Source organism: Nerophis lumbriciformis, linkage group LG34, assembly GCF_033978685.3.
Source record: "Nerophis lumbriciformis linkage group LG34, RoL_Nlum_v2.1, whole genome shotgun sequence".
Classification (NCBI taxonomy): Eukaryota; Metazoa; Chordata; class Actinopteri; order Syngnathiformes; family Syngnathidae; genus Nerophis; species Nerophis lumbriciformis.
This window is the reverse complement of record NC_084581.2, coordinates 25,331,299-25,345,562: the sequence shown is the minus strand read 5'-3', so window position 1 is coordinate 25,345,562 and position 14,264 is coordinate 25,331,299. Positions and strand designations below refer to the sequence as shown.

The following is a 14,264-nucleotide window of genomic DNA, read 5'->3' as shown; positions in this document are numbered from 1 at the left end:
GATTTCTGCTTACTGCAGACTTTATGAGAGCCAACAAACATAATTAAACATCACTTACTGTATACGTTCTGCTGTCATTAGGATGCCGACTGCTAGGATATTCATATATTCCCATTTAGGTGAACATTTTTTCATAATCCTCGCGAAGAAACGGGTTAGAGGGGTGTGGACCAAGCTCTTATTGTGTCTTTCTTGCCAGTTCCAGTTCCTAAATAGCTATCAAAGTGTCCCAACGCGTCGGATTATATTCTCAGCCATCAACTATCCAGGTGAGAGGCATGATTTATGATCTACAATAAACTTCCAAGGGGCAGGGAAGCGAGGAAACAGCAGACCAATCGAGGATGTAAACATAGGCACACACAGTAGTGATCACATCACTGCTATAAACAATTCGACTGCGTTAGCGCCTATAAAAACAATATCACTAATACTTGGTTAATATTCAAATCACGAAGTGTAAATGAAGTATTGTTAGCACTTTTTCAATGGTTATTTATCGGATTTTATGGGCAGAATAGAAAACCTCCAATTTGCTCTGACTTACTTACCCTTACCGGTAATTAATATTTACAATGCAATTTTTTTTTATCCATCCGCCGTCATGTCTTTCATAATGATTGTAGTCACGTGAAAGATTCCTTAAGGGACGCACGCTCTGGGATACACTCTTACATTGGCAGATTCATGCAGGAGGTGTGTGGGTGATTTTCAAGAGGGTGGTGCGTGTCTTGCCAGAACACCAGCTCGAATTTGAGAGCAAGCTGTAACAAGTGTGTCGCCTAGAAGCTGCTTGTAAAGTTAAAGTTAAAGTTAAAGTACCAATGATTGTCACACACACACTAGGTGTGGCGAGATTATTCTCTGCATTTGACCCATCACCCTTGATCACCCCCTGGGAGGTGAGGGGAGCAGTGGGCAGCAGCCGCAAAATACAATTCCTCACCTCCATGGCATAAAATTAACTACGTTTCTTCCAAGTATCACTGGAGGACAAGAGCATGCCAACGCAGGCACGCACAAACAAACCGAGCAGGAGGACACAAGAATCTAAAGCGCCAATGTGAAGTAGGTGTGATCGATCCAAATGTTGAAGCTATCAATACTGTACCTATAATGGTATTAGTGTATAAACAATACTAAACTAAATAGACTGAAATTAATACATCAATATTATTACAAAACCTTTTTACCGTTTACTAACTCAAAGTAAGTCTCTGGATACAGGAAGGCTTTGAGGGCAAACCCCAACTGATTCAATGGGAGCTAATATTCAATTTTACTTTTTGTTTAGTTACAGTGCACTAACCACTTTATTTTGTTAAAAAATTGTATGTAACATTCAATATCACAAATATATTATATCTGTACATACATACATACATACATACATACATACATACATACATACATACATACATACATACATATATATATATATATATATATATATACATGATCTGATTTAGAACAATACTAGAACATTTTACATTTTAAAAGATAAAACTACAAAAATGGGACCCATTACCTCCCTGCTTGGCACTCAGCATCAAGGGTTGGAATTGGGGGTTAAATCACCAAAATGATTCCCGGGCGCGGCCACCGCTGCTGCTCACTGCTCCCCTCACCTCCCAGGGGGTGAACAAGGGGATGGGTCAAATGCAGAGGACAAATTTATCCACACCTAGTGTGCGTGTGACAATCATTGGTACTTTAACTTTAACATTACAGAACTGAAAACGTTTTAAGTTATCTATTGTCAAAGTATCAGATTGGGAACAAAAGTGTTCAATCAGAACATCCCTACTAGTGCTAACTAACAACAAAGATGACAACTTTGTTTAGAAATACAGTATAGGACAAACATTTGGACACACCTTCTCATTCAATGAGTTTTCTTTATTTTCATGACTATTTACATTGTAGATTGTCACTGAAGGCATCACAACTATGAATGAACACATGTGGAGTTATGTACAGTACATAAAAAAGGTGAAATAACTAAAAAAAAATGTTTTATATTCCAGTTTCTTCAAAATAGCCACCCTTTGCTTTTAATACTGCTTTGCACACTCTTGGCATTCTTTCGATGAGCTTCAAGAGGTAGTCACCTGAAATGGTTTTCACTTCACAGGTGTGCTTGAAGCTCATCGAGAGAATGCCAAGAGTGTGCAAAGCAGTAATCAGAGCAAAGGATGGCTATTTTGAAGAAACTAGAATATAAAACATGTTTTTGTCAAGTACATAACTCCACATGTGTTCATTCATAGTTGTGATGCCTTCAGTGACAATCTACAATGTCATGAAAATAAAGAAAATGTATTGTATGAGGAGGAGTGTCCAAACTATATAGTCATACTGAAACATGCTGTTTCAAAAATAACTATTACATGTTTGTCGATTTGTAAGCAAGGGCAAGCAAATTGCTAACTTGCTAACTGTCCTACCGAGTTGAGTTAGAAATCTCATCCTCCAGATGTCCGACAAGCCTACGATTTAAATGCTCCCATGTTAAAAGCAAGGTCCGATTTGCAATCTGAGCTAGTTATTCGTACCTGTGACGTGTTTAGTTTTCAAATTTTCCTTTCCAGTTTTTGCGGTGGTAACTGATCGTGCTAGCACATGCATCCCCGTTTATGTCTGGAAAAACGACGTTGTCGACTATTCTCAACAAATTATTTTAATGTTTTTTGTTGACTGCATCATTACATTGTTGCACCCCTTCTAGTTACTGTAATTTAAACAAGTTGTATTTCACAATATATTGTTTTTCATGAGAAAAATTAGGTGCGTACTTAAGAATCGTGGAGATTAAATGTACTTCAAATTTGAATGTGTCTGGGACGCGTACCTAGCAACATCACTGCATATGCATACTGAAATGACACTGAAAGGCCACTACTGAGCTCAAGTATATTAACTCATCAATATCATTACCCGTTTGATCCTCATTGTCAGGCAGGCTTATTATTTGAGTTGTAATTTTTGGGTGTAAATTTGCTTTGTATTGAGAAGTGAGTTTAACTGTATGACAAAGTGAAAGAAGCACAGAATTTAAAGGCAAGCAACCTAGATTCTTGAAAGACCTCTGTTGCGGTTTTAAGGAGAAGAAACCAGGCTTGAGGGAATTTGTGATGATGACATCGAAAAGATCCTCAAAGTCCTTCCTGCAACAAGAGAAGAACAAAAATACAGTAGCTGAAGACTGGTGCACAAGGCACTTTATGTAGCATTAACACAAGCCTGATGGTCAACAAATATGATGTTTCCACCAAAATCATATTTGTTGACCACATGGAGACGCTCCAAAACTGATTAATTTATCCACAATCCTAGGCATTTTAAAAAAATATTGGTGCAATGTGGAGGCAATGCGGAAACCACAAGAACAATGTTTTATTACTGTGGCCAAAGTCCACCCTAATATTAAGACATTGTAATCACCGGTACACTTTTGATCTCACACCATGTCTAAACAAACAGATATTTTCAATAATGCATATTCTCCTCATTCAAGCTCCATCCACAGCGTTAAAAACATCTTTGTACATATATATATATATATATACATTCACCGGCTGTGTATATTGAAAAATCAGAAAGCCGTAAAAAGAAACCACACCATTCATAAATACGAGTGAGCTATTATATTTATGATGACGACAGAGTTATAGTGCACATTCTCTTTAAAATCAGTGCTCACACAGAGCGCAGGAGACAACTTAAATATTTGCACTCATGTTGTAGTCCCTGGGCAAGATATACAATCTAAGCAATTAATAACAATAAGTAAAAGAGGACATATTCGTAGCATTAAAGTTAATATAGAAAATACAGATGAATGCAGGCATGAAATCAGTAGCAGTGTCGTTCTATGCAGTACATGCCTACATACGATGATGATATGATGAGGGCGGTATAGCTCGGTTGGTAGAGTGGCCGTGCCAGCAACTTGAGGGTTCCAGGTTCGATCCCCGCTTCTGCCAACCTAGTCACTGCTGTTGTGTCCTTGGGCAAGACACTTTACCCACCTGCTCCCAGTGCCACCCACACTGCTTTAAATGGAACTTAGATATTGGGTTTCACAATGTAAAGCGCTTTGAGTCACTAGAGAAAAGCGCTATATAAATATAATTCACTTCACTGATACTATGAGGTCTAAACAGCTCAATGGGTAGTTTTGATTGGATTTGAGACAGTTTTTGAGGTGAGTTTTAAAGATGTTGTACGTGTGGGATGCTCTGACTGGATGTTATTCCAGATATTCCAGCCCCTGACTGAGAGGACTGACTGTGCAAAGGTGGTATGTCTCAGAGGAGTCGCCTTGATTCTCTCTGGTCTTTCTACCTAGTTACAACCAGATATAGTCTATTAGTGAATAAATACTCCAGTTATTATTCGTTAAAAACACAAAAAAGTGTTTAAGAGAAGACAAGATTGTGTGAGCAAATCTTAGAGTTGGTCAAGTCCGCTGTAAGAATGTTGCCAGCTTCTGGTGTTCTTTGTGTTCTAAATTAGTTTGAGTATAAATTACCGCATCATCGGCGTGCATTCGGACATGAATATATTGTAGACCGAGAAAATCACCGGCCTGAGTGTGGAACCTTGCAGGACCCCTATAGGGCATTTAACCTAAGCAGAATTTTACAATGTTGATCGTAACACAATACAGTCTGTTATTGAAATACAATTCCACCCTGGAGCCTGCTCAGAAGCGTTAATATATTGTTTTCAGTTCAAAGAATTATATGGTCAAAGTAAAGTTCCATTTTAATATCTATTAAAAAAATGGCTCTGACACAGCTGCTCTTATGTTAGAAGTTCTTGGTTTTCACTGTAAGAAGACACTGTGAGCAGTTTCATTTGAAAGATGGGAACAAAATCCAAATTTCATGTGACACTTTTGTAGATAAAAGTACATTTCTGATGAGGTGCATGAAACAACTTATACAAACTTTGATTAAAAAAATATACAATATATATTAAATGCAGAGGCAACAATGTTAGGATCATTCACCAAATGGTTCTTTACAAAACCCAAAACCAGTGAAGTTGGCACGTTGTGTAAATCATAAATAAAAACAGAATACAATGATTTGCAAATCCTTTTCAACTTATATTCAATTGAATAGACTGCAAAGACAAGATTTGTAATGTTCGAACTGAGAAACGTAATTTTTTTTTTGCAAATAATAATTAACTTAGAATTTAATGGCAGCAACAAGTTGCAAAAAAGTTGGCACAGGGGCATTTTTACCACTGTGTTACATGGCCTTTCCTTTTAACAACACTCAGTAAACGTTTGGGAACTGAGGAGACACATTTTTGAAGCTTTTCAGGTGGAATTCTTTCTCATTCTTGCTTGATGCACAGCTTAAGTTGTTCAACAGTCCGGGGTCTCCATTGTGGTATTTTATGCTTCATATTGCGCCACACATTTTCAATGGGAGACAGGTCTGGACTACAGGCAGGCCAGTCTCGTACCCGCACTCTTTTACTATGAAGCCACACTGTTGTAACACGTGCAGAATGTGGCTAGGCATTGTCTTGCTGAAATAAGCAGGGGCGTCCATGAAAAAGACGTTGCTTGGATGGCAACCTATGTTGCTCCAAAACCTGTATGTACATTTCAGCATTAATGGTACCTTCACAGATGTATGTGTAAGTTACCCATGCCTTGGGCACTAATACACCCCCATACCATCACAGATGCTGGCTTTTGAACTTTGCGCCTATAACAGTCCGTATGGTTCTTTTCATCTTTGGTCCGGAGGACACGACGTACACAGTTTCCAAAAACAATTTGAAATGTGGACTCGTCAGACCACAGAACCCTTTTACAATTTGCAATCAGTCCATCTTAGATGAGCTCGGACCCAGCGAAGCCGGCGGCGTTTTTGGGTGTTGTTGATAAATGGCTTTCGCTTTTCATAGTACTTACAGATGTAGCGACCAACTGTAGTTACTGACAGTGGTTTTCTGTCTTCTTGAGCCCATGTGGTGATATCCTTTACACACTGATGTCGCTTTTTGATGCAGTACCGCCTGAGGGATCGAAAGTCACGGGCATCTAATGTTGGTTTTGGCCTTGCCACTTACGTGCAGCGATTTCTCCAGATTCTCTGAACCTTTTGACGATATTACGGACCGTAGATGGTGAAATCCCCTCGTTGAAAAATGTTCTTAAACTGTTGGACAATTTTCTCACGCATTTGTTCGCAAAGTGGTGACCCTCGCCCCATCCTAGTTTGTGAATGACTGAGCATTTCATGGAAGCTGCCTTTATACCCAATCATGGCATCCACCTGTTCCCAATTAGCCTGTTCACCTGTGGGATGTTCCAAATAAGTGTTTGATGAGCATTCCTCAACTTTCTCAGTGTTTTAGCCACTTGTGCCAGCTTTTTTGAAACATGTTTCAGGCATCAAATTCCAAATGAGCTAATATTTGCAAAAAATTAAATTTTCCAGTTCGAACGTTAAGTACCTTGTCTTTGCAGTCTATTCAATTGAATATAAGTTGAAAAGGATTTGCAAATCATTGTATTCTTTTTTTATTTACGATTTACACAACATGCCAACTTCACTGGTTTTGGGTTTTGTATAATTATTTCTAACTCACAATTGTCATTTTTCTTTTGTTTAATGGTATGTTTATTAATATTGTTCCAAATGGTTTTGCTATTCCTTTTGTCATTTTAATGATTTTTTTTTACGCATTTTTACGTTATTTAGAGAATAAACTGAGTTCTGAGTGGAATTATTGCCAAAATCGAAGTAGTAGGTTCAATTAATTGTGATTTTTATTTTTGCCAAAATTGGCCAGCCCTATGATTTCATAATCATTGTGTTGACATGGGCAGCGTGTCCCTGCTGCTGCTGCTGGATACGGCTGCCTCCAAGTCGCTGCTAATTGAATCAACAGTCATAAAGCTCTTTCCATGACAATCAATTAAAGCAGGAGAAGAGGAGCTGTGCGGATATGGACACACTAAAATTGGCATTGAGGGCACTGCCACCTTCTCTGTGCACTGTGGCTCCAGAGCCCTACCAGCATTCATCTTCCAAGTGTCTCGACACGGTGCTAATATGCTGGGCTTTGACCTCTTCTGCGTGCTGAGCTTCTCCATTACAGACACTACAGGCTCCACCATACTGACTTGTGTCCACGCCCTCGCTGTGCCACGTCACGGCTTTTAACCACCAGCTACGCATAAACCCACCCGTGTGCCATGTCATTCAAACTCTTCTGCGTCTGCCCCTCGCCTTGCATGATGACATCACGACCGACCTGCAGAAGCTGCTGGACGCGGGCGTCATCGAGCGACTTAACGCCTCACTGTGGATCTCTAACCTGGTGGTGGCAAGAAAAATAATTGTCGACCTCCGGCAGGCAAACAGAGCAGTCATCCCTGTCAAATACCCTCTTCCCACATCAGAGGAGCTGTTTGCCAAGTTCTACGGCTCTTCTTAAAACTGGACTTCCCCTACACCAAGACAGCCGCAAGCTTTTGTGACTCATATAGGCGTGTTCCACTACACTGCCTCTCCAAGGTACTTCAGGTTCTTGCACGCAGCAATCTTACCTTGAACAGTGAAAAGTGTGTCTATTCTGCACCTGCCATCCAGTTTGTGGGGTTTCGCCTGACTGCTGCCGGTCTGAGCCCCCTTCACTCAAATGTCCATGCTGAGCCTCTTCCGCACTACTCTCATCATTCCCGGGCATGACCGCCTTCTACTTGCGCTTCCTTCCCCGCTATTCTGACACCACCACACAGCTCCGTGCCCTCCTCAAACAGGATGTGCCCTGGAACTGGACACTCGCATGCTAAGCTGCAGCCACAGCTCACCATTTACCCCATGCTTGCCCACTTTGATTTACTGTGCCTAAGGATGGATATCGAATTCAGTATTTTTATAGGCACCAACCGAATTCCATCGTTTGAACGTTTGACTTTTCGATTCACTTAAAAGTCAAACGGTGCCATGTTTCAATAACTTTATTGCACGTGCACGCTTCTGGTTGCGCTTCTCTACTGGCTACTAGTTCTAGTGACTTGTGCTGCTGCCATTTCCTATGCCATTTTGTGTTGTTTTCAAGTGTTATCTAAGTGGATTATTTTATTCTGTGTTGTGCGACTAATAATTTTGTGTTGGACTGACCACCGTGGCAAATCTTGGACAAAAACTGAAGCGGACATCCTATTTACGAGCGACAACGAAGCTGTCACTGTTACTCCAAAACCACACAGCTGTCCTCCTGTCGATGGGAGCATCCCCACCGGCTGATCTGTCCGATGAGACAAGTGTTGCCGCCCTCAACCTCAGAGGCAGTGGACCAGCACCCCACTGATGGCGACTGGGGTTGCCCTGATGCACAGTTGCCTGAGCCACCTGACCCAAGTACTGTATGCAGCCTGGGACCCATCCTGTCAGGGCCTGCTAAAAGCCTCTCGACTTGGGAGGACTATGTTACTGTTGGTCCCAGGCAAGCAAAATTACACTGAAGCCATTGGAAACTTTGCACAAACAATCGCTCAAAATCCTTGATTGAAAACCACAACACCACCATCACCGTTTAGTTCTTCAAAAATATAGATTGTTAAATTTTGCTAACATTCGAAGATTAGCATCAATACGAATGGCCCATCGAATCCTAAATAACACTGCACCAGCGCCACTTAGGCACTTTGTCCAGTTTACATCTGCTGTGACAACTAGAAACACACAAGGGGGCAGTGTAGCGTACCCAGGTGTAAAACCTCTTTTGCACAATCAGCATTTTCAAATTAAGTGATATAGGAATGGAACCACCTCACAACAAACTTGAAAAGTCTAACAGATTATTCTTCATTCACAATTGAACTTAAAAAATGACTTTGGAGAAATCAAAGTTGCTCACACGGTCACTGAGGTGGGCATCATGTTTGTCATGTCAACTTAATGTGTATTATATTTATGCATGAGAACATTTTGTTGGTTCATGGTTGTTTTTATAAATGATGACAGATGTGAACAAGAGCATGTATTGTCTGTGTGATGATGTGAATGAGGTGTGGCTGTAATGTATACAGTAAGTATGAGTCAGTGAAAGGGCATTTTATGACTTTTCTTAATATATACGGTATGTATAATGTTCTTGTTATAATTGTATTGCATGTTTTTGTATCTCTTTAAATTAGGTAACCAGAGACTGCAAATGGAAATGAGCTAATTAGCTATAATCAGAATATATCTGTGTTTGAGCTTGATGTCTCTGTGCATTGTCCCTTCAAATAAAGACTAAACAAAAAAAAAGGACTTCTGAAAAAAAAGAGAAAAAATAATAGGTTTAATTGTAGCCTGTCATGTGGCAAAATAATCAATCCACAAGGCTAGGCGGGTGGGCCTACCCAGTTTGGTTGGCTGTGTTTGGTTTGATGTTTTTGTGTAAAGCCTTGTTATTATTGTTGTTGTTGACATCCTTTTAAAGGGGGAGTGATTGTTGGCATACAGGCTGGGCTATGTGCTGGTGTGTTACGACAGTGAAGTATGATGCCGTAAAGGAGTTTGACCCACGCCCGTTGGAAGTGTCTTAGATGAAAAAAAACGAGTTGTGTGAGTCTGTGTGTCCTTGGATATAACAGATATGTTGTGTTTTAAACCCTGGTTTTATGTTTAGGGTTGTTGTCCTGCTGTTAGGTGAACCTCCGCTTGGTCGGGGGTCGACAACCCACGGCTCTTTAGCGCCGTCCTAGTGGCTACCTGGAGCTTTTTCAAAAATTTATGAAAATGGAAATTGATGAGGAAAAATACATTTTTTATTTTAGTATGGTTTCTGTAAGAGGACAAACATGACACATGCCTCCCTAATTATTAGAAATCACACTGTTTATAATAAACATGCTTCAGTTATCAGAGACTACTTGGCGAGCGACGTTTGGTCCTACTAATTTTGCCGGTTCTTGAACTCACCGTAGTGTGTTTACATTTACAACTTTCTCCGACTTTCTGAGACGTGTTTTATGCCACTCCTTTTTTGTCTCATTTTGTCCACCAAACTTTTAATGTTGTGCGTGAAGGCACAAAGGTGAGCTTTGTTAAAGTTATTGACTTGAGTGGAGGGATAATCAGGTATATTTGGTCACTGCATGACTGCAAGCTAATCAATGCTAACATGCTATTTAGGCTAGCTGTATGTACATATTGCATCATTATGCCTCGTGTGTAGGTATATTTGAGCTCATTTAATTTCCTTTAAGTCCTCTTAATTTGATTTACATGTGCATGTCTCATGACACATTATCTGTATGTAATATTGCCTACATTTCTGATGGTTGTTTGTGTACCGTTATAGACCACAGCAAACATTACCCAGCTTGCAAAGATTGTAATAAATCCAATAGAAGAAGACAGCCTGCCTTTTCCTTTAACTTGGACACACACATCTATACCTTTGGCATTTCTAAGCCAGTCATTTCCAGGAGTTATCTCACCCTCTGAGAAGTCTCCATTTTACTAATGATTTTGAATGTTGTAAAAATGTGCAGAATAAATATTACATTTCCACATTTCTGTTAACGAAGATTTGCATCAGCCTGCGACACAAAGTCATTTTGACAGTAGGCTAATATAGCTAATATAGACACTTCATGTGTTGTTGTCATTATAACACTTTTACAAGGCTTTAATTTTTTTTTTTTGGGATTTTCGGTCCAATACGGCTCTTTCAACATTTTGGGTTGCCCACCCCTAAAGTCTTTGGCAGACTCTAACAGGTTTTCTTCCAAGATTGCCCTGTATTTGTCTCCATCCATCTTCCTTTCAACTCTGACCATCTTCTCAGTCCCTGCTGAATAGAAGCACCCCCAGAGCATGATGTTGCCACCACCATACTTGACAGTGAGGATGGTGTGTTCAGAGTAATGTGCAGTGTTAGTTTTCCGTCACACATAGCGTTTTGTATTTTGGTAAAAAAGTTATATGTTGGTCTTGTCTGACCAAAGCCCCTTCTTCCACATGTTTGCACTGTCCCCAACATGGCTTCTGGCAAACTGCAAATGGAATTTCTTATGGTTTTCTTTTAACAATGGCTTTTTTCTTGACACTACCCCACAAAGACCACATTTCCCTGTAGAGAAAAAGCGCTATATAAACATAATTCACTTCACTTTAAGGGGTATGAATACTTTTGCGAGTGTGTCGGATTTGTTTCGGTGATGAGAATTTTACTGTTTGAGCCTGTGTTGTTAAAATAAAAGAACTGCGAAACATTTTTGAAAGAAAACTAAGAACTCTTGAGTAGGAGCTGATCATAGAGATTTGATCAATCATTATTGTATTAAACAATGCAGAAAATAGGTCTGTACATTTTTAATCACAAACCTTACCCCAGGATGTGTTCACAGATGAGCCTGCAGTAGTCACTGTGGGAGCTGGTTATAAGGAGAAGGACTTTTCCCGCATTCTTCATGCTCCGTAGCCAGGTCTTGACCGAGTCAGAACAGGTCTGTAAGTAACGGCCGGGGTCTCTTTTTACACTTGGAAAGTAAGTCCCTGCATCTTCTGAAAATAATTTAAAAAAGCCATCAAGATGAGACAAGTGATCGCTATTATTAGTTGCTTTTTACCAAAAAATGTTCAAATGCGCTAATTTGGATTTCAAAATGTGAACTCTAAAGAAATATTCCAGCTGTGGATTATTTAACAACTAATACACATTTATAACTTTGTTGTGAAATATGTCTAAAGACTGAGGATGCATACATGAATCACAGTTCAACTCTTGGCTAAAAGAGCATTCTAAAATGTTATCCTCATATAAATGATACAAATCCCTTAATGTTTGAATATCTGTCTATGTCTATGAATGTTCTCATTCATCCAGGTCATTGTATACTGGCTAACACTGCGTCTGTTAAAAAACATAAGCCACTTGCTTTGGTTATTTATCAATATTTCAATCTGCCACAATAATTAATTAATTTGAATAAAAATAAGTTGAGGTCTATTCTTAACAAACAAATACATCATTGTAAGGCTACACAATTTTGGCCTAGAATAAAATAAAAAATGTTTCCACTGAAAACTTGATTTTCAATTACGACAATCGTAGTGGAGAGGAGTTGCTGCCGTCTTCATGTAATTTGTAAGTGAATAGGCTAAGCAATGTTATACTGCACTTAATAATATTTCAAGGGGACTTATGACGAATTTTCTCTTTTCTGACCTACAAATGTTGTTAAAGTGTTGGATTCTTGTGTTAAACAACGCCAAAGCATCAAATCCTAAGGTTCATACATTTGGATGTGAAATGGCATGCCGTTTTGGAAGCCTCTAACGTTGTGTTTTGGAGTATTTTTTTTTTTTAACAGTGTGATGTCACACATTGACTAGTACATGCTGTCTGCCTGTCCCCTCCTCTCTGCTCTGCTCTCTGTATCAAGACCATTCGCTGCTGCCTGGAGCCTCTTGTGTCATGCCTTCTCATCTCATGCCCTCCCAACTGCTCTGAGATCTAAAAAAAGAAAAATGTATTGGTGTTCATTTATCTCACCATTTTACATGGGACTCTTTTGTCAACATGGGCCAATACAAAGCTGAATTAGCTGCTAAACTCAGATGAAAAAATAGCGCCATTGCAACCTTACGCCTTGGTTTGAGGGACCACATGAGAAGGAAGGAAAAAGCAATATTTACATATACAGAGCCTCTGCAGGTTTCAACAAGTGAAATTTAAGACTTTTTAAGACCATGATGAATAGTAACACCATTTCAGAGCCATCCATCTATTTTCTATCGCTTGTCGAGGGATGATACTCGAACCCGGTTTTTCCCGGTTGTTCGATAAGAAAAGAACCGAGTCCTCAGACTCGAATCCCTTTTTGAGAACCGGTACCCGTTATCGAGACCACCATAGTAAAGAAAAAGAGTTGATTCTTTATTCAAATCCCTGGGAAGGAATCCCGTCCCGACAAGAAATGCCCCGTGTGACATCACAAGAAATGACGTCATGTAGCTCAGTCATTAGGCGCAGATAGGAAAAGCAGGAACAAAATGGACCGCAAAAAGCGCTCTAAGGCATGGCTTCATTTCACACAAAAAAACGAGGAAGCAGCAATATGCAATTATTGCCAGGTTTCGCTCTCGTGTAAGGGGGGGGGGGGCACAACAAGCATGTTGAAACATGTGCAGGCTGCGCATAACCTGAAAGTTCGAGAACCATGTCGTGTCTTCGACACATGGAGAAGCAGCGGCAGAGAATACGAAGAACGCCCCTCTTCGTCTGCCAACTGCCCAAGTCCCAGTTACAGTGGCGGTGACGCCGGTGAGTAACTAACGTTAACTGTTTCTGGTTAATTTCCATATCTGCTCACTTGTAGTAACGTTACCTCTTATGTCAACCAGGACTGCAGTAACGTTAGGTAGACTAACGTTACCTAAGCATAGTCAGTGGCTAACGGCAACGTTAACGTGAGCCTTTTTGTATGTGTCTGATAACGTTAACGTTATCTTGTAGCCTACACCACGACAGAGTTTGCAAGTCTGTCTAATAAACTAGTGCTTTCTTTATTTCTTTAGTTTATTTGGAACATGAACACACTTACAGTATAACACATCACAGTACAGGAGTAGGAAGAAGTAAAGCTTATTTAATCCTACCCCTTTCCCACTTCATAGCGTTTACAAATATATACATCATTTAGTGACCTTTTTATAATAAAATATCTGTGAATTAGTATATACAACAGTTTTGTAATATGTAATTAATTAATTCAGTCATTATTAACATACTGAGATGAAGAATATCTTATTTTCAATAAGGTTGAAAGTATTTCTCATAATTCTTCTTCTTTGTACTTTGTAAGCACTATTCATTTGAACAACCTCTTAAACAGGATCATATCAGTACAATGTTTAACTTCTTTACTTAATCCATTCCATCATTTAATTCCACATCATTTTAGCTGTTTGCAATTTTACCAAATCACCGAACTTTAATATTTTTAACTCAATAAATAAAGTGTTTGTATGTTCTCTGTATCCAACATTATGTATCAGTCTAATTGATCTTTTTTGTAACACGGTTAACGAATGTAGCGCACATTTGTAGTTATTTCCCCACATTTCTACACAATAACTCAGATATGGTAATACTAAAGTAGCGAGCAGTACAGAATGTGAAGTGATTTGTTAAACCAAATATTGTGTGTTTTTTTCCATATACAACAACCTATATGGACTCGATAAGAGAATCGATAAGGAATCGGTTCGATAAGAGGATTC

General features: G+C 39.4%; 1 protein-coding gene across 3 annotated transcripts in view; it reads right to left on the bottom strand.

Annotated features, from left to right (window-relative positions):
• nt5dc1 (5'-nucleotidase domain containing 1) overlaps positions 1–14,264 on the bottom strand; it is a 73,976-nt gene that overhangs the window by 37,722 nt on the left and 21,990 nt on the right. For 2 of the 3 annotated variants that reach the window (XM_072912248.1, XM_061929514.2), the window contains exons 7-8: positions 11,369–11,543; positions 3,070–3,167 (exon numbers count right to left, since the gene is read on the bottom strand). In XM_072912248.1, the coding sequence (XP_072768349.1) occupies positions 3,070–3,167; positions 11,369–11,543 (273 nt within the window). The remainder of the gene's footprint in view (positions 1–3,069; positions 3,168–11,368; positions 11,544–14,264) is intronic. The other variant, XM_061929515.2, reaches the window with a different exon arrangement.